This window comes from Toxotes jaculatrix, chromosome 7 (assembly GCF_017976425.1).
Source record: "Toxotes jaculatrix isolate fToxJac2 chromosome 7, fToxJac2.pri, whole genome shotgun sequence".
Lineage (NCBI taxonomy): Eukaryota > Metazoa > Chordata > Actinopteri > Toxotidae > Toxotes > Toxotes jaculatrix.
This window is the reverse complement of record NC_054400.1, coordinates 9,280,885-9,303,628: the sequence shown is the minus strand read 5'-3', so window position 1 is coordinate 9,303,628 and position 22,744 is coordinate 9,280,885. Positions and strand designations below refer to the sequence as shown.

General features: G+C 40.7%; 1 protein-coding gene across 12 annotated transcripts; it reads left to right on the top strand.

Moving 5' to 3' along the window:
- Nucleotides 1-1,691: 1,691 nt before the first annotated feature.
- On the top strand, nt 1,692-21,973 carry atxn2 (ataxin 2). 12 transcript variants are annotated; one of them, XM_041042637.1, is made up of 26 exons: nt 1,692-2,189; nt 3,733-3,763; nt 4,134-4,193; nt 4,580-4,651; nt 5,913-6,063; nt 6,903-6,917; nt 9,069-9,193; nt 9,377-9,468; nt 9,641-9,829; nt 10,304-10,476; nt 10,877-11,125; nt 12,537-12,722; nt 13,083-13,259; nt 13,466-13,573; nt 13,785-13,855; nt 13,980-14,341; nt 14,812-14,875; nt 14,992-15,138; nt 15,838-15,855; nt 16,540-16,606; nt 17,209-17,402; nt 17,974-18,100; nt 18,213-18,404; nt 18,543-18,757; nt 20,222-20,399; nt 21,151-21,973. In XM_041042637.1, the coding sequence occupies exons 1-26, from the start codon at nt 2,080-2,082 to the stop codon at nt 21,189-21,191; spliced, it is 3,414 nt and encodes a 1,137-aa protein (XP_040898571.1). In that variant the 5' UTR covers nt 1,692-2,079; the 3' UTR covers nt 21,192-21,973. The 12 variants fall into 12 exon arrangements, with proteins under 12 accessions (XP_040898571.1, XP_040898570.1, XP_040898573.1 ...); XM_041042636.1 differs by having other exon boundaries at nt 16,540-16,612; nt 18,546-18,757; XM_041042639.1 differs by having other exon boundaries at nt 16,540-16,612; nt 18,546-18,757; nt 21,146-21,973.
- Nucleotides 21,974-22,744: the final 771 nt, after the last annotated feature.

Here is a 22,744-nt window from a genome sequence, read left to right as displayed (position 1 = left end):
ATCCCATAGCTTCTTGTCAGAGGGGATACACAACCCGAGTCGGCACTACGCTATAGCAGTTCGTGCAGAGCGCCTGATGAAAATCGTTCACACGTTTAGTAAATTCAGACAAAAAGCTGACGCACATTATTTTATTTTATTTTATTCTATCAATAAATACACATTCCTAACATCCACTAAGTGCAGCGTCGTCGACTGCGCATTTAAAAACTAAACTGTTATCTAATTTTGATCATATAACTTTGGGATGGACAGATTGTAAAGGGTCCTTATCAGGTCCCAGCTTTCAGATCCAACGCTTAAAATAAACCCCAAGACAAAATATACAGGACGCAAATTGCTCAGAGTAAAAATCGAGCGTCCTTCGAAGTTGTCACCAGTTGTTTTGTTTTGTTTTTTAACCTCGACCTGTTCTGCCAGAGAACACTTCAGCAACGTATCGTAACAGCCCTGTTATAAACAATGATGGAAAGTAACTAACTCAACTGCACTACTTGTACTTCTGCGTTATACTTGTATACCTCTACAATTTAGGGGTAAATATAATATTTCTCTTCTAGATTTAATATTTTACTTTTTCAATATCGGTTAAATTGCAGTGTTGTAAGCAGCCACTTATCATAAATCACAAAAACAATGTGTTTTAAGGACAAATTATATACAATAACTAAAATCTTTTTAAAAAGTAGTTTTAAACTATTTAAATTGCTTGTTTTATCATATCAGGCTTTTTGATTTCAATTTGTACTATTTATTCTCTTACTGTTTACTTTTTCGATCTGAATGACTATAATCTCAATAAAGTTAATTTTGATTTAATTTTGATTTATGGGTAATTTTAATCATTTTATATTTTTAATTTCTATGCTTTCTCTATCCTTTTGTAGATACTGTACATGGCCTATTTCTTCTTGTGCTGCTATAACACCCAATTTCCCCCTGAAGATCAATAAAATGTTATCTAATTTAATAATTTATAAGTTATAATTATTATAAGGATTGATGGAACAAATAAATTATGAAAAGGGCAATGACGATTAATGTCATTTTAAAATTAACGTATGTTTGAGGCAGGGGTTGTATTTACTTCTTTTCACTTCAACAAAAATACAAAATATGTAATTTGGCCAGGGATGCCAAAACTTTTGCATATACCTGTATTCTCTGAAGGTAATTTATTTACGCCATAACTCCCTTTATCTATATTTCTAATGTAGCCCTTGTCTGTATCGGGATTATCGAGGTCAGATCAGTTATTTCCAAGATGTTAATACTCCAAAGTGTCATCTTTATCTGTTAATTATTAGTAGGCATATTATAATGTGTCAATTTAGTTGCTATCAATATGAACACAGTGTATAAATAGTGTGTGCGGTTGTGTGTGCGGTTGTGTGTAGTTTGTCCGCCGGCTCACGTGGATGCCACAAAACAGCCATTGAGGTTTCACGGACTTCCTGAAAATAGTGCCATGTTGTAAGTGTACTTTTTTTTTTTTTTTTAACAAAGGAGTATCTATGTGTTTCTATTGGCGGTCTAGATCAAATATGACCACATTTGTGTTTTGTATCAGACTGATGGTTGACAAAGAACAGAGTGTAAGAATTTTGGTTAGGTGTTATGGGCCGTTACGTCTGGCATATATCCCTCCGCTGGTTTTTGTCCCCTTTCAGACTGTTTTGGTCTTTTCGCAGTTAGCAACGGAAAGAACCCGAGATAGCTGTAAACCCTATTTTGAGATAATCAGTTCTTTTGTTAGGATTACATAACAAATTGACAAGAGGTGTAACACCCATGCTTATTTTGAAAGAGTGATTGGCACGTGTTGTCTTTTTTAAATATTATTATTTTTCTGTTTTAATAGGAATTGTACAGATTGCTAATTTAGCTAGCAACTGTGAGCCAGCTAGCTTCTTAGCATAGCATCTTCCTTAAGAGGCACGCTGACATTAGCCTGCCAGCTAGTCAGATCTTAGGATCGCTAACGTTAGCGAGCTGTCACACAACCACACGCCGTCTCGTCGCCAAGAAATTGCGGTGTGAAGCTGGTCATTTTAAGACGCCGTCTTTTATGGGATCACCATGTCAATGAAGGCCGGTGGAAATCGCAGCAAGCCCGGTGGTGGCAACACCGCTGGTGCCCCTGCCTCCGGTGCCGGAGGAAGCGGCGGGGGAAGACAGAATCTGGGCAGGTCTGTCAAATTAAAACGTTAACGTAGCGAAATAAAAACACAGCAGCCGAAAGGTTATGTGGTCAGTTTTCAGTACTTGGATACAGTCGCTTCCAACAGTGGCAGTTTTGAGAGATGACATTACCGTTAAACGGTCCAAATCTACTACGTGTTTGGGAACGTTATGTGGGCCTTGCGACGTGTTGGTCACCCAGCGTAACGTTATGCAGTTTAGCTAGCGAGGCCTGTCTGCTTGCTCCAATAATGTTGCAACTTCGACGTAGCGTTACCTCCTCTTGCACGTTAAATAAAACATATCACCTGGTCTCCGAAGATGTATTTAGACATGTTTGGGTGGACAAACATATTTTCCCATCATGTATGTAGTAGTGAAGCTGCTTGCCAAGTTGCTGATGCCAGTTTACTATCAGCTTTGAGTCAATCTAGCTAGCGTTAATTAGCCGTTTGACAGCCCATGCTTGTTATTCAGTGCACTTGCCTCACTCAGTATTATAACAGCCAGCTAACGGGACGCCGCCTGTCCACTTTTCAGCCTAATAAAACCACTGTGTGTGTTTCCATTTGACTGTCATGTAGCTTGGTGCGTTACCGCAACATTGCTGCAACGGGTTTGCCAAGAAATTGACAAAAAGCGTGTGGGCGCAGGAAAGAAAGGGGCGGGTGTGGAGACTGGGGTGAGGAGGAGGAGAAGGGGGAATTATAGACCGACGGGCTTTCAACCTTGACGTTGCCGTGGCTGCTCGTGTGAAATAGTGTCCTTGAAGCATGACATTTCTGTACATGTCGTCCTGAGATAAAGCTTACACATACTGTCAGTGAAAGAGCTGCATGCGTATTGTGAATTTTGTTGATTTACATTTGGTCAGGCTTCTATTCACCGGTCACTAGGACAGAACGTCCATTCATTGCGTAGGTTTCATCCATTAGGGCCGTGCGAAGATTTTGTAAAAATAAGACATGAAAACTTGGACATACAAAACCAGCCTATTACAGTTCGAAATAACGTGGATTGGTTTTGTGTTAATGTTGGGGATTTGAGTGTGTTCATGTTAGTCTATTACTTATTTACTACAACGGATAAAATGTAGGGAAAGTGGCCATTGCTTACATTGAATCAAGTGTGAAAGCCTGGCAATGTGCCAGATGCTGAAGGAGGTGCATTTTAGGACATTCTTGGAAAAAATGTAGGCTACTGAGTGTTTGGCTGGCAGCCCCTTGCACATTATTCTAACCAACAAAATACTGTGTATCTGTGGAAAATTTTAGAATCCACATTGCATTCAAATATCTAAAGAATTTACATTAGCAAGATCTTTCAGTATATATTACATTGAGTAGTTCTTGTTGATGATTCTTGGGCTTCCCCTTTAATGTGTGCAGCAGCAGTTCTGTATTGTCTAAGAGATTTATACCATCACCTCCTGAGATTTCTGTCATTCAGTCATAGTTGCCCCCATTAGAGAGCGCTTTGTTTCAGTATGCAAGCATTAAATTCAGCTTTAATGATGATGGAAAGTTTGACAATGCAATTTTTTTCTTTCAGGGGAAGACACAGTGGTAAAGGTCCTGCAGCAGTAAGTAACCCATTAACGCTCATAACTCAATAGCTTTTGTGACACACAGCCATGTATCATCAGAAGTTTGGTATACCTTAGTCCTGTATTTTATCAAAGAAGGGAAGTTGCTTTTTGGAAACCCACATATGGGATTAATGCTTTTTTTGTTCATTTTGTGCAGAGTCATTTGAATACAGTGTCATGTTTTTGTAAGGTGTGCAATTTGGTTTAAATGTTGAAGAGAATGGACCTCAGAGAAAACATAAATCCAGTGGCTGGATGCCTGTCTCCTATTGTCAAGCATTATGAATGGCATAAATGTCCAATAGGTGTCATGCGGCTGTGAGAACATTAGAAGTTAACTGTTTTTTTTGTTTTGTTTTTTTAGGTAATTTTCAATGGTGTATATGCAAATATGAGGATGGTCCATGTCCTGACTTCAGTGGTGGTATGTTTACTTTGTGTCTTGAATTCTGTCTTCTGTGTACCTACAATAATTAACAGAGAAATGAGCACAGTTACAAAAAACACCTTGTCTGCAACAGCTATGTGAATCATGCTTACTGTAAATGCTTTGGTAACAGCAGTATGTACTGCAGTCTGTCTTTCACTACACGCTGTTTCTTCAAAATGTCTATGCAGCAATAAACAAAGCCTGTGTGATTTGTAGAGACAGCTGGTTGCATAAACAAAGCAGAAATTGATCAGTCATTTGTCTGTTTTGTAGCAGATGGGTTTCTGAACCTGTTTTTGAATGTGTAAATTGACATTGACACTCTATTGAATGAGTGAGTGTTGCCTACAGTGAATAATGATAAGCCTATTTATTTGCAGGGGACCAAGTGTGAGCTGAAAGTGAAAAATGGAGCAGTCTATGAAGGAGTATTTAAGACATACGGTCCAGAGGTAAGGATCACACATAGTGCGATGTTCTTTATAGGTGCTAATATAGAGCTAGATTTGTAATTACCTCAATAAGAGTACCAATGATCAAGGTTAACTGTGCTAGGAAGATAGTTCCCTGCCAGGGCTCAGTTCACCCCTGCTTCACCCCTGAGGTGGCTTAGACAAAGATCACCCTTTCCAGCTTTCCTTTTATGGAGGGGAGGTATGTGGCCCTTCATCTTCCCTTTTAGGTTGAAGTATTCCCCAATCTTTCTCCTTTGGGGAAAATTGAATTTTGCACAAATTAAAAGCTTAACCTAAGGGAAGGTAGAAGTTTCTGTCCAGTTCGTTTGCTTGAGCTTGGCTTTACCTTCAGTTCTTGATGGGTTGCCAGTAACCTGCATTATCCCCTGTTTTTATACCAAACAGCAGCGACATTAATGTATCTTTTATCTCCTACCACTTTATAAGGTTGTAAGGCTGGCATGATACTCTAGAAGAAATTGAATTTGGTGTGCTTGCACGGGCAAACACACTACTTTGTTCTGAGACCAAAACAAAGCATCACATTTGGCTTCTATTACCACAGTGTGTGCAAGCTGAGCAGTCAAACATGCTGAAATATTCACACAGCTGTTTTCACCAGCCCTTTGTACGCTGTCTCTTAGTCAACAATGTAATGTTTGTTTGCAGCACTTGTGTTTTCAATTTTCTTCCATAGTATTATACTAGTTGGGTATGTTGTAGCTTTTTGTTTTGAGGAAATAGGAGGTCTTATCTGCACCTCCTGTAACTGAGAAGCTCCTCCATCTGGCATGGATGCCATTACATAAGCAGAACTCAATTAATTGATGTCAGTCAAACTTAAGTTTTTATTTGCTGTCAACCAAAGAACCTAGGAAAGATTTCATGTAGTCCAGCTATAGGCAAACATATTGATGTTCCATGCTGGGCCAGGTTTTCATTTCAGTCAAACACACCAAGCAAATTCATTTATTAGGTAATCTTGTACTTGACCAGGTTAAGTTTGCTACTGATTAATCCTCATTTTGATGAACTGATTTACTGTTTCAGTGTATAAAATATCAGAGGACAGTGAAAGAAGTCCATCACAATTTTTCAGAGCCCAAGGTGACCTCTTCAAATTGCTTGGTTTGCCTCACCAACAGATAATTAATTGAGGAACAGAGGAGAAGAGAAAATTCTCCTTGAGAAGCTGGAACCAGACAATGTTTGGAATTTTTGCTTAATAGATTTTCTTTAACGCAACTTTCTTCCTCAGTGTGACCTGGTGTTGGATGCAGCCCACAGAAAGAGCCCAGAGCCAAGCATAGGCCCCCGGAAAGAGGATATTGTGGAGAGCATCATTTTCAAGGCCTCAGATGTGGTAGTGGTGACCTTCAAAGATGTGGACCTGAATTTCGCAAGGAAAGGTACTGAGGGAATTTGTTTTGACAGATTTTATGTAGTTACACAAACAGCAGTCTTTATATACCTAGTCATGTACATACTAAAACTCATATACAGTGTAACTAGGTGAGTTTGCCACGTTGTGTTCATTGCACACACAGACAAATAAACACACACCAGAGTGAATGCCCATCAGTGCATGCACACATTGTATTGATCTTTTGCAGTCTACATTCACTACCTTGATGTCACAGAGGCTTTGCCATGAGTTAAATCTTGTGTGATGGCTCTGATTGGTCACTTGTTGAAGACTAATGTGATCTGTTGATTGGTCCGAAGGTTGCTCTGCAAGGGCACTCAGTAAAGGCTGAACGAGTCTTCTTTATCTAATTCTTCTTGACCCATACAATTCTCCTTTGAAGGATAATAGACTGTGTGGGAGGGTTTTTATTTTGTTAATCCAAATTGTAGTCCTGTTAAATTGAACAATTGTGGATTGACTGGAAATTTCACAGTGTTTTGCAAAAAAGTAAAACGTCTAAGGTACCATTGCCAGTGTTAGTGAGCTTATGTTACTAAGTCAGTGCCCTTTTTTAGGTACATGTGTTTTTCATCAACTTAATAACTGAAATAATGGGACATGGGGAGTCTGCTAATGGCTTGACTAAAACTATGAAAATCAAGTTGTAAAAAAAAAAAAGGAAACAGAATTCTCCTTTAAAACTTCCACCTAGTTGATCCACATCCAACAATTGTTGAGTAAGAGGTCAGCTGCTGGCGTGATCGCTAGTTATTCATTCTGTTTGTCAGCCAATCTTCTGACTCTCTGTCATCTGTCTGTCTCTCTTCTCCAATGGTCTAGTCTCCTCTGATACAGGTAATATATGGCTGTTTTTTCCTCTCACACATCTCTGTATGCACTCAGACATACACATTTTAATAAACTTACTGACAGTCTAAAATCAAACTCAAAAAAACAATGAATCTCCTAGGCTTGGTCTGATCTGTTGCCACCTATTGTTGCATTTAAATACAATTTGGTGAGAGAACTTGAGGATCACTGCTTTGATATAATCTAAAAGAATGAATCCAATTTCTGATGCAGGTCAGTCTTGCTCCATCCTCTCACCAGATCCTTTCTTATCTTTGGATGGGATGTTGCTTTCGGTGGAAGAATTGCCACTTGGCCCAACACTGTTTAGTTTAGTTCAGCTTTTAATCAGAGGCTCAAATTGAAACATACCCTGGCCATGATCTTGGACTTTATATGTGCTGTATGGCCTTTTGCTTAGTTATGAGGAATCTGTGGATCTGTGAGAGATAGACAGCTAAGAGTGCTAAATGTTTAAGATAAGATAAGATAAACCTTTAATAGTCCCACAATGGGGAAATTACACGGTTACAGCAGCAAAGAGCAGATGCAATAGGGTACAGGCACTCAGAATTTACAGATAATACAAATAGGAATATAAAGACTCCAAGAATGTTATGTTTAATGTAATAAACTAATATTAATACTTGTTTTATTTGTTTTGAAATTACACTAAGATTGATTTAAGCTATTATTTATGCTATATTGAAAATTAAAATATATTTTTTAACTAATTTTGTTATAGTTTAGGTTCAAGCACAATTGAAGCCAGTACATTGTCACCCAAAAAAGGCACCCTTGCAGCAGTGACTCTAAGAAGAGAAAGGATATTGTTATTACTCGTGTTTTAGCTTATCTTTCAGAGCATTGTTTTATTTTCTCATACATGTTCTGCCACAGCTCTTGATTTCAAATCTTATTGGACCAGAGCTCAGGTCAAACCAGAACTGGATAGAAAAGGGGAAATGATGAGCATTATCAATGTGATTCCATTGAAAGCAACAGTTTGAAAACACTCTGTCAAGCACTAGCAACTTATTTTGCTTTCTGATTATTAAGAAATCATGTCCGGATTTTTAATTTGGTTTGGCCTTGAAGTGCTTTGAGGTCATGTAATTAACTGCAGTCTAAATGCATGTTTGCTTACCCTTCACTATGCTCACATTTGATTTGTAAATGTTCCTTATTTTTGTATGTACGATTCCCTTGATGGACAGTGTGTACAAAGCATACCAATCACCTCTGCTAATATAATTCAGGCCTGTTAGCCCAACTGTTTGTATTGCACCAATGTAGTATTTCTGAACTTGTTTCAATCTAGAAATGCTAAAATGCAATTTGAATTGTGGGATGAGTTGGGTTGGCTGATTTATATAGCGCCAGGTGGCTGATCTACTTTATGCACACAGTCCATTGGTGCCAGCCAAGAGAATGTGAAAGCAGACTTGGGCTGACATGAGATTAGATTTCCTTTCAAATATAATTGGGGGTTTTCTTTGAGCATGCCTGTCCCTGGTTCTAGATGAACCAACCGCATTATTCTGTTAGTTTACTTAAATATAGTGAATGGTCCTAAAAATATGGACTATCCTCAGCCCCAAGCAGACTTTTATACATGTGAATGTTGTCTTTCAAGATGATGCCATGGTGATGAATAATAAATGAAGTGGGAGAAAAGTTGGGCATTGTGGACATTCTGTGATACTAATATTTAATTTGTGATCAGCCAGCTGAAAATATTGTAGCACCTTAATTTAATATACATGAGAATTTGATTGGGAGCTACTTTTTTCTTTCTTTCTTTTTTTTTAAACTAGGCTGTTTTCATACGCTTGCTCACACTGTCAGAAACCTTTATCCTTGTTAGCTTTACGAAGGCCAGCTCAAGCAATAGCTCAAATTTTTTTGAAAGGAGTTTTTCCCAATCCAGTTGGACCCATGTCTGGTTGTGAGTGGGTGTGCCTGGCGAACCACCACTACCTCCATAAAGACCTTTGCTGTGAGAGCTTGTGGTAGAAGCTCTTGAGGCATGAGCGCTTCCCTGCATAAACAGTGAAAGTGCAGCCATGTGACTGTATACCATCATGAGCTTCTATGTGTGTATTCTTGTGTGGCGGTCTGCTGTACATAAATATGTATTCTTTGTGTGTGTCACAGATAACTTCACAGATGCAGCAGTGAGTGGTAGGATCAATGGCGAACATAAAGAGAAAGATTTAGAGCCATGGGATGGAGGAGAGACCCACAACTCTGACAGCCTGGAGTCTCTGGATACAGATGTGGTACGAAAACACATTTGATGCTTCTCTTTTCAGTCACATAGAATGGAATCCACACAGGCCTTCCTGTGAATACTTGTAAATTTAACGGGGAGAGAAGTAAACAGAGGTTGTGTCATCTGATCCACTGCATTGATAATTTGTTTATATGCCTTTTCTAAAACTCTGTCTCTCTTGTCACATCAGTCTAACGGGTGGGACCCCAACGACATGTTCAAGTACAATGAGGAAAAGTATGGAGTCTTGTCTACATATGACAGCAGCCTGTCCACATATACGTAAGTTTCTCTGTTCATGTGTGTCTCTCTCTGCACTTTTCAATCTCTCATTGACCTGTACTGTATTACTCTTTTTAGTGTGACCTCACATGACACAAGCAAAAAGCTGAAATCAGGCCTTCCCTCGCTCCGTTACCCTGCTGCCCTTGTCTGACCTGAGCTTGCTTTTCAGGGTCCCCCTGGAGCGGGACAACTCAGAGGAGTTCCTCAAGAGGGAAGCGCGTGCTGCCCAGCTGGCAGAGGAGATTGAGGCCAGTGCCACATACAAGGCCCGTGTGGCCTTGGAGAATGATGAACGCTCTGAGGAGGAGAAATATACTGCTGTGGTGCGAGGGGAAAGGGAGACTCACACACTCAGCAGGTGAGAACAGGAGACATATAAACTTGGGGCTAACACATCCCTCTTACACTTACCAGTATGCCATACACCACGTATCAGAATTATTATTTTCGGATTTTGAGTGCTTACCACGAAAGTGCAAGGTTGAGAGCACAATTACATATACTCACTATACTATATATATATATATATATAATGCTCGGATATAGTGTGGGTCTGCAGCACTTAGGCTTGAGAAGCATATTCGAGCCTTAAAAGGAGCCTTAAGCAAATTCACTAAGTAGATACCAGCTGTTCCCAGAACAAATACTTCCTTAGTAATTAAACAAAACATGCTCATTTTGGCTGATGAAAACCACTTAGTTGAATGTAACAGAGTGTAGAATTAAGTCCTCCCCTTTGTTATCTTGACTATTGTCTTCTATATATTTAACTGAACCATCTGCCTCTATTTTGTGTGTGTATGTGTGTCTACACCCGTGTGTGTGTTTGCAGAGAGAACAAGTACATTCCTCCAGGTCAGAGGAACAGGGAGGCAATGTCATGGGGGCCAGGACGCCAGAATTCTCCTCGTCTGTCTCAGAGTTCAGCTGGACCCTCAGCTCCTCGACCAGGACCTCATGACTACAGTCCCAGCTCTGGGGCTGACCAGAGGGTGGTGAACGGAGGTATGTTTAAATACGTCACACACATATGATTGGGGTTACTTTCCTCTAAAACAAACACTGGCATATTGGTGGGTGGGTGAGTGAGTTGGTCATTATAGTGACCCAACTGTGACTGGAGAAGATTTCACCCGTTGTCTCTCCCGTTTAACTGATCTTATACAGGTGGTGACACTGGTTTAAGCTCTGGGATGTCCATATTTGTTGTTGTTGTTAATTCTTTTCATTCATTTATCGTACTTTACTTATGTCAATTAAGGGATTTTATTCTGCCTTGCCATGCTTTCTCATATTTATTAATCTTCGCCTTCTTTCTATTCCTGCTGTACCTTTGTTTTCCTTTCTTTAGCTGGTTATCATCTGCTCTTTGTCATCCTTGATCATTTGTCCTTCCCTCTCCTAGGTTCATCCCATTGGCCCTCACCCTGTCCGTCTCCTTCCTCCCGCCCCCCCTCTCGTTACCAGTCTGGCCCCTCCTCCCTGCCTCCTCGGGCAACCACGCCCACCAGGCCACCCTCCAGACCCCCCTCTCGACCTTCCAGGCCTTCCTCTCATTCATCCCACCCCTCTTATCCCTCCTCCTCATCCTCCTTTTCCCACCATGGGCCCACGTCACCAGCCTCCACTCTGCCCAAACGCATGTCTTCAGAAGGTACCCACATCAGTGTGAAGTAGACCTGGGCAAAGGCACGAGTTGAAGGCGGATAGATTAAGCTCAATATGGAAATGATATTCCCCAATCATTTTGAAATCTGTTCCAAGTGTCTAAAAACTTAAATATAATAATGCATTGCTTTCAACAATACATTTGCCCAGGTCTAGTGTAGAACAACACAAATAGGTGAAGTTGCTTCTTCAGACTGATTTGTGGTCAGATTTTTCAATTTCCACACAAGTGGAAATTGTGAAGATTTAGTATTCCACAAAGCTGATCCTTTGTCAGTGCATCAGGCAGTTTCACCTTGGCATGTGGGTGCATCACGGTGTGTGCTGTGTTCTCTGTCTAGCAAGAGTTATGCCACCAAAACAACTAGTCATGTCATCATCTGCCGCTTGTCTGGGTCCAGGCCCAGGTTGCAGGGGTGACTGCCAAAATGATAATAGTCTGAAATCTTTCAAAGGCCTTGGTCGTTTTTAAGAATACAAAGCTTAGAAAAGAAGCGAATGAACCATGGTAAAGATCCACTCAGAAGTTTGAATCAGCCGTTCTAAAAGAGGATATGTTATTTCAAAATAACTTTATCAGTTTGCCCTTTCGCACAGTGCTTAACTGATATTTTCTTTTGTTTTGGCTCTGTTCTGCAACGTATTAGCTTTGAAATCTATCAGTGAATACAGGGGTAAAATACCAAATTTGAGCTTTAATTTGAGGGTATTTACATCTGTAAAAATTTGAGGTTTCATTTCAAATGAAACCCAGCATCACTGCTGCTCAGAACTGTGATCTGTACCTTTAATGACAACCTAACATATTGCAGCAAACTCTTAGTTTTTCTTTTGTGTTAAATTCAGTGATCAACGAGCTGGAGCACTGTTCTGAAATAATGAAGTGCCACTGTCCAAGTACTTATGGATCATAGTTATAATTTTTATACAGCAAAATGGGAAAATATTCAGCTAGTGTTTAGCTTAAGCTTTTGCACTAGGTGCTCACCTGAAAGACGGACACTCCTCATGTAACTGCACCAACTTTTCAAAAATATTTATTCAGTCCTTTAAATGTGGGTTTCCACTTCACCTTCTCTCCTCTATTTCCCCATTTTCTCACTTCACTTGGCTGTGGCTTGAAAAGTGTGGTGTGTTGTTTGATCACTTTATAGGATCATCTGCAGTTTCTCCACTAACACGCATGTCACCAAATAACTTTACTGTATGATGTGATATTTAAACATTAGATTAAGATGCAATCTTGTGGATGTTTGGGTTTTTAAAAGCCTTTGAGAAACACAGGCGAGCTTCACAGCAGGATGGTTGGGAACACAAGCTATTCAGTGTGTTCCCCTCACCTCCACTGTCTTTTTATGAAATTATGTCTGTCTTCATTTGTCTGTCTTCATCTACAGGTCCACCCAGGATGTCTCCAAAATCCCAGCGGACGCCTCGTGCTCACAGAGTGCCACCCTGCCGGACCACTGGGGTCCCTCCAGGAGTGGACTTAATTTCCCACAGTGCCCCTGGAGAGGTTCCAGTGACTCCACCAACCAGGAGCAGCTCTTCTGGAGGGACATGGTCCTCCGTGGTTAGCGGAGGTAGAAAAGTTCTTTTTCTTTCTTTACTCTTGGTGTGTTTTTATTGCAATAAATTTACAACCATATACCAACAACAAATACAAGAAGAACATGGATAATAATGGAAAATATCTGCAAAGGAGATAGGACATTAAGGTTCAGCATTACTGGATGAGCTGTTTTGAAGTGCCTTATATTGTTCAGGCACTTCACTTACTTCATCAACATTTTCCTTGTCACAGTATTATTAAAAAAGCACCTTATACCATAGTAATCCTTTGAGTACTTATCCTCTAAGGTCGGCCAGTAAATCAAGATGGGTAACTTAAAATGAGATAACATTTTGTCATCACTGAAATCTTATGTTATTCCCCTCCTCAGCTCACAGACCTCGCTCACCCCGACAGAATAGTATGGGTGGAGCCTCCCCTGGCTCCTCCTCCCTCCCGTCACCCCAGACAGGAACAGCTCCTGTGGAAACTGTTGCTACACCATCAGCTTCCTCACCTACTGCTGCTAGCCCCGCTCCCAACATGGTCGCCTCTCCATCAGGAGATGGTAAGTTTAAAGTTAAAGTTAACCCACACTTTCACTGGGAATGATTGAAGGAATAAGGAATACCAAGAATGATATCAAATAGCTGATTTGCGTGTATGTAGATTTGATATATTCATTTAGGTTCAGTCACAGTCAGAAACAGTGTTCACAAATGCTTGCTCTGCTTTTATGCCACGAGTAAATGGATCGTTTTCTATTCTGTACAGCGAAAGAGTGTCGTGTTCAGGAGACAAGACAAACATCTCCCACGGCAAACAAAGAGAATATCAAGCCCTTGGATAGCTCACCTAGTATCACCAGACCAGTCTGTAAAGGTACAGCATACACCGAACAGCAGCATTCACTTCAGAAAACTCTGCTTCAAACAGAGTACAGATCAAAAGACCATTTGCTGAGATACCTGTTTTATGTATTTAGCTGATATAATAATATAACTTGGGCTATTGTGTTGTCTTAAAAAAATTGATATTTCCATAATCTGAACCATCTCTCAATCGTGCCTTTCTCTCTCTTCTCACCTTATAGGACCTCCTTCTATGGCACCAGACCACAGAAAACAAATAGATAATTTAAAGAAATTTAGTGTAGATTTTAGGGTGAGTATCTCTTTTATTCATGTTATATAGAAATGCTCTGTCATAACTTTTCTCATGTTTATGAGGCTGCATTAGAGCCTGTGTCTGCCTTGTCTAAATCTTCTTTCCATTTTCCCTCTTCCAGTTGCAGTCTAGTTCAAATCCAGACCCTGCCTTTGACCAGATGATGACCAAGCCGCCTAGAGATCCAGCAGACAAACCTAAAGACCTTCCCCTTGACAAAGCCTCCACGGCAGGGCGGGAGGGCACTGAAGAGGGTGTAGTGATTGCTGCTGGCACCCCTGGTGGTGCCCCTGCTCCATCCACCACCACCACAAACACCAGTAAGCCTGGCAGCCCTGCTGCACTGTCCCCGTCTCCCTCAGCCCCAGACCAAAAGAGGGCGGGACTGGATGTGACATCGCAGGGAGTTCAGACGACAGCCACGTCCACATTCAGTGGACCCAAGCATGAAGAGAAGGAGGAGAAAAAGGAGGCCGTACAAGAGTGAGTGGAAGAGACAGTATGGTTGAGAGGGGAGACTGTACATATTAAGTCATATTATAAGTCTGTGATGTTATCTTATTATTAACAAATCCAAGGAAAAGAGCAAAACGTACACTGATTTGATCCTAACAAGCATTTTCCATTTTGTCAAATCCTGATATTCTTTGGTGCCATAGAGCTCTATTGTGGTCCAACACTATTAAAAACACATCAGTGTGCTCCACCAAGTTTTTCTTCAATACCATGAACAAGGGCATTGTATCTGATTCAATCCCACATACACATTCTTCTGCCAGAAATACTACTCTGCTACTCACGAGAGCATCAAATATGCATTAAGCCACCTCAGAAAATAGTCTGTTTCAAGTACACAATTTACTCCTGTTGACAATACAAAATATAATGCTGATAATAATCACATTCTGATCCCTTAATTGTTAACTTCAGTACTGTTGGTTCTTCTCCTGCAGTCAAGTGAGAAAATCAACCCTGAACCCAAATGCCAATGAGTTCAAACCCAGGTTCAATACACAGGTCAGTATGCTCTGCTGCTGCCAGACTGTACAGTTTAAAGACCACTCACTGAGATTGTTAGCACACTCATATTTTATGTCTCTGGCTGTGTCTTGTCTTTTTATATGCTTCATCAGCCCAAACCAGCCAACACCCCAACACCCCCCCGGCCTCAGGGCCAGCCCAGCCCCTCCATCATGGTCCAGCAGCCCCCGACTGTCTACGGCCAGACAGTTTGCTTCCCCCAGATGTATCCCCTCACACCAGTCAGCCCCGGAGTGCAGGTGAGACACACAGCTGCATCTTGAAATGTGCAGTTTGGAGACATATGTACTTTTTTCTATTCAGTGCAGATCACCCTGAGCATCACATTAGATTAGTATGAAATTCAAACTTCATTAAAACACATCCCTGACTAACCACAATCACCTTGAGATCTGCTAACATGTCTGTTTTTATTTGTCCTCATTTGTTGTTTTTCTTTTCTGTGATTAATATCTAATGCATGTCGTCATTATTTTTTTCCCGTATTTATTTCTTTCTAATTTTTAGGAGGACCCATCTCACATTTCTTTTGCTTTTTATTTTGTTTACTTTATACACCAGTGTACAGAACATGCGCATCCTTCATCATTGCTTTTCCTTCCTCTGTCATCTTCCAGCCACTGATAATTGTCTTAATTATTTTTGCAGAATTATTTGAAAAATGTTTAGATAAAACAAGCCTAGAAATGTTTAAAGAAAAGATGAAATATATGATATTTATAGACATTTTGAAGTCAAACTGATATTTTTAATCACTCTCATAACACTTATTGAAAGTTTTTAACACATTTTTGATGTGTTTTTGCCTGTGTTGCTTTAAGAAAAACTTGGTGATCCAACATCAGACACGTGTAAAAGATAAAATACCTTGGTGAACAACTAAAGAGTGGTTCTTTTTTCCTTTTCTCCCCCTCCTCCTCTCTCTCTCGCTCCATTAGAAAAGCATAATATGGAAGGTTTGTGAATTTTTCTAAGATTTCTATTTTTTTAAATCGTTTAGTTTTTTGTTTTGTTTTGTTTTTTTAAAGCCCAATCAGTACTGATATGTTTTGCTTGCTTGTTGAATTAATGCCATCAGATGTTGGTTTGCCAACTTCTTAATGCAATTCATTTTAAACTGTCATCACAGATGGACTTACAACTTCATCTTATTTCTACTGCCTTCATCTGTTTACCAAACAAATGGCTGTCAGCTAATAGGAGTTTAAGCCTGTTTATTTTTGCTGCTGTACTGTTTGTAATAGAAATGCATGGCGTATGAAATTAAGGAGTTAAGGGGCAGAAGATGACAAGCAGTGTTTGGGTTATACTCGTAGTTGTAAAGCAACCAAATGATAGACAGTCATAGAAAATGCATGTGACCCAAGGTAAGAGATAATACCCACAATCTCACATGCACATATGTGTTTTTAAAATATGTTTATCTGTTAGCTACTAAGGCAACAGTTTAAAGCTGAATAGTTGGTGCCCAGCCCCACAGACAGGTAGTAAAATAGTCCCACACAAATAAGAACAAATTCACATGTTTTTAGTAGAGGGCTGGTCTTCATTCTTGTAGAAATGCTGCTGAAATCCCCTGAGAAGATTGAGTATAAACTTGTTTTCTTCATCTGCCATCCTCATTCCCCTTCACCCTCCAGTCTCCTGCTATGTACCAGGTTCAGATGCCTCATATGACAGTCAGCCAGTCTAAACCCTACAGACCAGGTAAAGGTGAGAATGACCACTGCTTTCTCTCATTTCTTTGTTTCTCTTTCTCTCTTTCTCTTACTCTTTTTTACTAAATAAATTTGGTTGGGAAAATCACCATATTGGCCCCACTATTTTTTTCTGGATATTGTATTTGGAGTCTTTTTATATTTGAGGACCTTAATGTATTCACAACCTCATTCTTTATACATACAACAGCCAGTTTTCTCTTTGAATGGTGCAAGTACTGGTCCTTAAGTTATATTACCTTAAAGAACTGCATTATGGGTTTTTTGTAGCTGTACTGTTGCTAGGCTAAGGGGTTTCTTCTGTGATTAAAATGTCTTATTTCAATAATGAAAATAAATTCCCAGAAACTATCATCAGTTCACTTTTACAAGAGAAAAGGCTTCAGAAAAGACTTTCCCATCTGGACTGATCTGATCAAGAGTTTCTTGGAAAAGGGGGTCAGTTTATATTCGGGCCAATGCAGTTTATATTCGGGCCAATGCAGTAAATTCAGCTTCTTTCAAACCTAGCAGCAGTGTTTCTTACTCATCCATTATTGTTTACTTCAGATATACATGATGTTAACGTAATCTCTCAACATGAATCTCCAGTACCCAACATGCCCCAGCAGAGGTCAGACCAGCACCACCCGCCAGGCACACCCACTATGATGCACCCAGCGACAGCAGCTGGACCACCTATTGTAGCACAGAGCCCCGCCTACTCTGCCCAGTATTTCACCTGCAGCCCGCAGCAGTTCACCAGTCAGCCGCTGGTCCAGCAGATGACTCACTATCAATCACAGGTAAGATTTACTCTGTTACTACCAGTATCTGAACGTCAGCAATGCTCAACCCAGGAGGTTCCTCTATTAAGAACCATATGTGAGCATTACAGTTACTGTGGTACTATCTGTAGTGCTGGCAGACTATTTCTCCCAGCTGTTCACTAGTCAGCCACAGATGCTTGTGGTCCGGTAGCTTGACAGGGAGCCAGCATGATGCCAGTGTTTCATCACTTCTGATTTGCGGAACTGGCTGCAGGCTCCTGCCTCTTAACACCTGAAATGTTGCTACCCGTTTGCAAACAGGCTGTGATACAAAAACTGCAGGAAAACGGAGGCAGTTAGGAGGTTGGCTTTAGGATGTTGAAGGGCACATTGATAAGAGATGGGAATTTTGTTCAGTTTTATTAGCGTTAATGAAACAGACAACACAATTTAGTCTTAAAAAAGGGATGAGAGAATGAGAGAGGAAAGGAGAAAGAAACTCAAGAACAACTTTATTCTGTATTAATTTCATGGCAGGGTAACACAGACACACAGGCTCTTATGCCAACGTTGTCATTCTTTGGTCTGTTGCTTGTGTGTCCTCCAGGCGCAGCATGTGTTCAGTCCGGTAATGCAGGGGAGTGCTAGGATGATGGCGCCTCCCACGCACGGTCAGCCTAGCCTCGTCTCTTCCTCAACTACACAGTACCCAGAGCAGACACACACCATGTATGGTACGTCAACCCAAAACCTTTCGATGTTCACATGAATCTGGAGTGAGCTAGAATGTGCAGGCAGTGTTCTGTGAACTGATTTAATACTAGTTTATTGATTCCTGTCTTATAGTGTCTACAGGGCCAATGCCTCAGCAGTACCCCCACCCTAGCGCCACCTTGCACCCTCACCCACAGCACCCCCAGCCTTCTGCTACACCTACAGGCCAAGCCCAGCAGGGTGGTCCCCCACAACATGGAGGCCCTCCTAGCCATCCAGCTGCCAGCCCAGTCCAGCACCCACAGCACCCGCAGGCAGCGGCAGGTGAGTACATTAAGGTCAAAAGCGGTGATTTTCCTGCTTAGTTCCTGTTTCGATCCCCGTACACATCATTTTTGGAGCTGGGTATTTTCAAACGAAGCACAACAGTCACATATTTGCGTTTCTGTTTGTGTGTTGTAGCAGCAGCAGCAGCAGCCCAGGCCCTCCACCTGGCCAACCAGCCCCCACAACAGCAGATGTACTCAGCCTTGGCCCCCACGCCCCCCTCCATGACTCCAGGGCCCAACCCTCAGTCTCCCCAGGCATCGTTCCCCTCTGCCCAGCAGACTGTCTATATCCACCCACAGCAGGTGCAGCACGGCTACAACCCCAACCACATGGCACACGTGCAGCAGGTAGGTCACAACCTGATATCAGCCCGCTGGACAACAACCACAGTAGCTCCAGCCAAGTAATCAGATTGGCGGTGTTTCCTGTAGGGGGTTTTAAATGTGGGAGTGAGGAAACCTGGGATCAGTTCCAGTAGGTGTTTGAGTTTATGAGTGGATCATATTTGGGTGTTGATAAAGCTGCAAGTGCAGAAAATATTTTTTTGGCAGTCTGACCAAGTTTAAATTAGAATGTGTATCTCACTTTCCTAGTTGTGGATTTAAGTGGTTTTAGTTGCAAATTGTAAGTGTATGACAGTACATTAAAGCATAGAAAGGAAAATCTGATAAAAAGGCAGTCCAGCCATGAGAATTCCAGGTCCAGTGATTTCATTTTTTGGCGACCCAGGAGGTTTGCACCCTTGTCTGTCTTCATAGGAGTAGGTCACCATTCTGGGAATCACACTTATTTGCTTTGGCTAGAGCAGTGGTGTCCAAACTGTTCCACAAAGGGCCGTGTGGCTGCAGGTTTTTGTTCCAACCAATGAAGAGCACACAGTTTGACCAATCAACTGTCTGAAGACTGAGATCAGTTGATTAAATGAGTCAAGTCTGGTGTGCTGCTGCTTGGTTGGAACAAAGACCTGCAGCCACACAGGCCCTTTGTGGAACAGTTTGGACCCCCCTGGGCTAGAGAGTTAAGAAAGTTAATGCAGCCCATGCTGTAGCCAGAGACGCTGCACAAACATGCACTTAACTCCCTCTAAAACCTTAAATTGTATTTTTTTTATATTACTGTTTGTGTATGGATTAAACAAATTAGATAGAACGTGCTAATTAGTGAGCTTTAGAGAGAGGCTGGCTCGCTGTTCGTCCGTGCTTCCATCTAATTTCCCTCTGGCTCCAGTTCCATGTCATGCACAAACATGAGGCCAATATTGATCTTAACTTTCTCTAAAAAAGAAAGCAAACAAAGGCTCTCTCTCTCTCTCTGAAAATGTTCCTTTAACAAAGGTCCACTTGTCAGTAGAAAACATTTCAGACAGTATATTTTTATCATTACCTGTTGTATAAAAGTCCTTAGACAACTTCATTTACTATACATTGTTCTTTCTGTGGTTATAAATTAGCAGAATGCCTGAAAAGGTGATTTTATTCTATTTAAGAGCTTGATGGGACGTCAGAGTTTGAGCTGCAGTTAATGTATTTGCCAGAGGGATGCAGTACTTGCTTTATTCCATCCTCCACATCCAAAGACCCTCCCCTTGGTCATAAGCACAGAGTATCTATTCCTGCTGCTCATGTCAGTGACACGCAGGCAGGAGCTGTGGATGTTGTGGCACTGATGTCCATGTGTTTTGTCAGTCTCTTTAATTAACTTGTCTCTTGTCCATCTGTTTGTCTGTCACTGTCATTCTCACTTTCTATCACACTTTTACTCTCGCTGTCTCTCACACACACACACACACACACATATTCATTCACACCTAGGCCCATATGCAGTCTGGTATAGTACCGTCTCACCACCCGGCACCCACCCACCCCCCGATGATGCTGATGGCTACCCAGGGTCCTCCAGGGGGTCCACAGCCACCCATGCCCCAGACTGCCCTCAACCCCATCCCCGTTTCCTCCACCACACATTTCTCCTACCTGGCACATCCACAAGGTATGTTTGTTTTATTAACTAGCACACTCCTGCGGGCTGGAGTCAGGAACATACATACATTGTTATTTATTTATTTATATATTTATTTATATTTATTTATTTATATTTATATTTATTTATTTTTTCTGTCCACATAATTAGCATGTCATTGTACCTTACTAGCTATTGTTTATAATTGTGTGCACACTGAAGTATCCAAATGAGTAACCCTTTAGGGGACTAGTTGATTGTACTGAATTAATTTGGTAAATTGTTGTTGCACATTGTGACACCTGCCAGAAGAACAGGCTGTTTTAGGCTTTTTGCATTTTTGCCAAAAAAAGGAAATCGAATAAGGGACAGTTTCATATTTTCTCAAGTCTCTAAAAACAATGATTACAGACTCAAAGTGTGAATTTTCCTCTGAGTTTCTGCAGACTGGTAACAAGATGGGAGAATCTTGTACTAAAAACACAGAAACTTTGGTTTGGCTAACTCAGTTTGCTAAAGTCATGTATTATCTTTTGCACAGACAAATAACAGGATATTGTCCATCAGGTTTTACATTGCAGGCACATTAGGAAGAGCATGTAGATTGAGAATTTATAATGATACAGCCTATCTTCAGAAAATTATCCTGAGCTTGACAAAAAAAAGAAAAAAGATATGTTATCTTTTGGCCACATCACCCAGACCAAACCTTTTACTGTGTAACTGAGGAAAATCCACAAACTTTACATTTCCCCCATTTTGTCTCATCTCTGCAGTGCAGCCTCATCATCAGCAGCAGCTGTAGATAGAGGGCGCCAGTGAGCTGAGGGACCCGCTCTGCGTCGCGCTTCTCAACCAGAGCCTTCATAACCAGGCGATGAAGAGAATGAGAGCCCTCCCTCTCCTCTCTTTCCTCATCCTCACCAGACATGCTTCACATCAGCTTTTCTCTTCCTCCCCTCCCTCCCCTCCCTACCAGACTAGGCAATAAGAGAATGTTAACAGGTTGATGCAGTGACATGTTTTAACGAGCTAGAGAGTTTTGACGGACAAGACTGCTCCTTTTCAGCCCCTGTTCACTTGCAGATATCTGCCCACACACAGATAAACACACAGACAAAAACACACACACACACACACATACACACTTTCAGGGGTCCCAAATCATAACTTGAGTCAGCTTGCCAAGTAAGACATAAAAGAGAGAATGAGAGTAACTAATCAGTGAGAGTGGAGAAGAAAATTCAACTGGAACTTGTATTTTGTCTGCACCTTGTTATGGAAAAAAAAATCTTCCAACTTTTAGACAGTATTAATCTTACTGTTTATGCTGCTGCTTTGTGCTGCGTTTGTTTCCAGAGTACATGACAGGTTTCTAACCAAACTAAAAACAAAACATGACAAGAAGCTTCCTGTGAAATAAACACGTTTTGGCAGCCAAGAGGACAGGAGAAACGTTATTTATGAAATTATAATGGCTGAGGTGATCAGATCCCACTTCTCACCTGACCCTTATGTAACTTTTAAGTTAAAACTTTTACTTTGTAGATAATATAAATAATTTAAAAAACGAGCAAAAAAATTTAAAAAACAATAAAAAAAGTTTTAAAAACTGAACGGCTTACTGTGGTTGCATTGTGGGTCTCATCTTTTCCTTTATTACCATGGATGTGGGCATTGTAGTTTTTTAGTCACAAATACTTAATGGGTGCCCCAACTTTGTATTGGTACACTTTTGAAAAATAGGTATTTAAATCTTATTTTTTCAGAGTTTTACTATCTTCTTTACAAGAGAAGAAGCAGAATAAATAATAAAGAGCTGTCATCACACATTTCACACAATTCAGGGGGATGAATTGGCTTTACAGTTCATTCTTGTTTGAGTAACATTTGCTAAAAACTGCAGTGTCCAAGGTTTTAGAGAATCATTTTGCCTTTTTTTTAATCAAATCCAAATCAGAATATATATCTGTGGCCTGTTTTTTTTTATTTTTATATTTTTTAAAGATTTACTTCAGTAAGAATCAGTGAGTTTGCGGCTGAAAGCCAAACACCGAGTAGGGAAGTCGGAAAGTATTGAGAGATGGACATGGTGTGTTTTGGTCTTTTCTCTGCAGCTTTTTTGACAGTACATTAATTGTTAAATACTTTATCAACCAGAAACGCTTATGTTTGCTTATTTTAGCTTATTCACAGTGAAGATTGTCTTTTCTTTTTCTTATATGATAATTGAAAATCTGTTGGTTAGGGACTGGTCGCCTTAAATAAGCAATTTGAAGACATCAGTTCGAGCTGTGGGAAATTGTGATGGACATTTTTACTGTTTTCTGAGATCTTGCCAGACCAAACAGTAAACTGGGAAAATAATCAGTAGA

What these genes read in the sequence shown, in the direction of transcription:
- atxn2 (XM_041042635.1), top strand. Translation starts at nt 2,080, where the DNA reads ATGTCAATGAAGGCCGGTGGAAATCGCAGCAAGCCCGGTGGTGGCAAC. An exon ending in GGAAGACAGAATCTGGGCAG is followed by an intron (nt 2,190 to 3,732) that starts GTCTGTCAAATT and finishes TTTTTCTTTCAG; the next exon opens with GGGAAGACACAGTGGTAAAG. An exon ending in AGCAGCCTGTCCACATATAC is followed by an intron (nt 9,469 to 9,640) that starts GTAAGTTTCTCT and finishes CTTGCTTTTCAG; the next exon opens with GGTCCCCCTGGAGCGGGACA.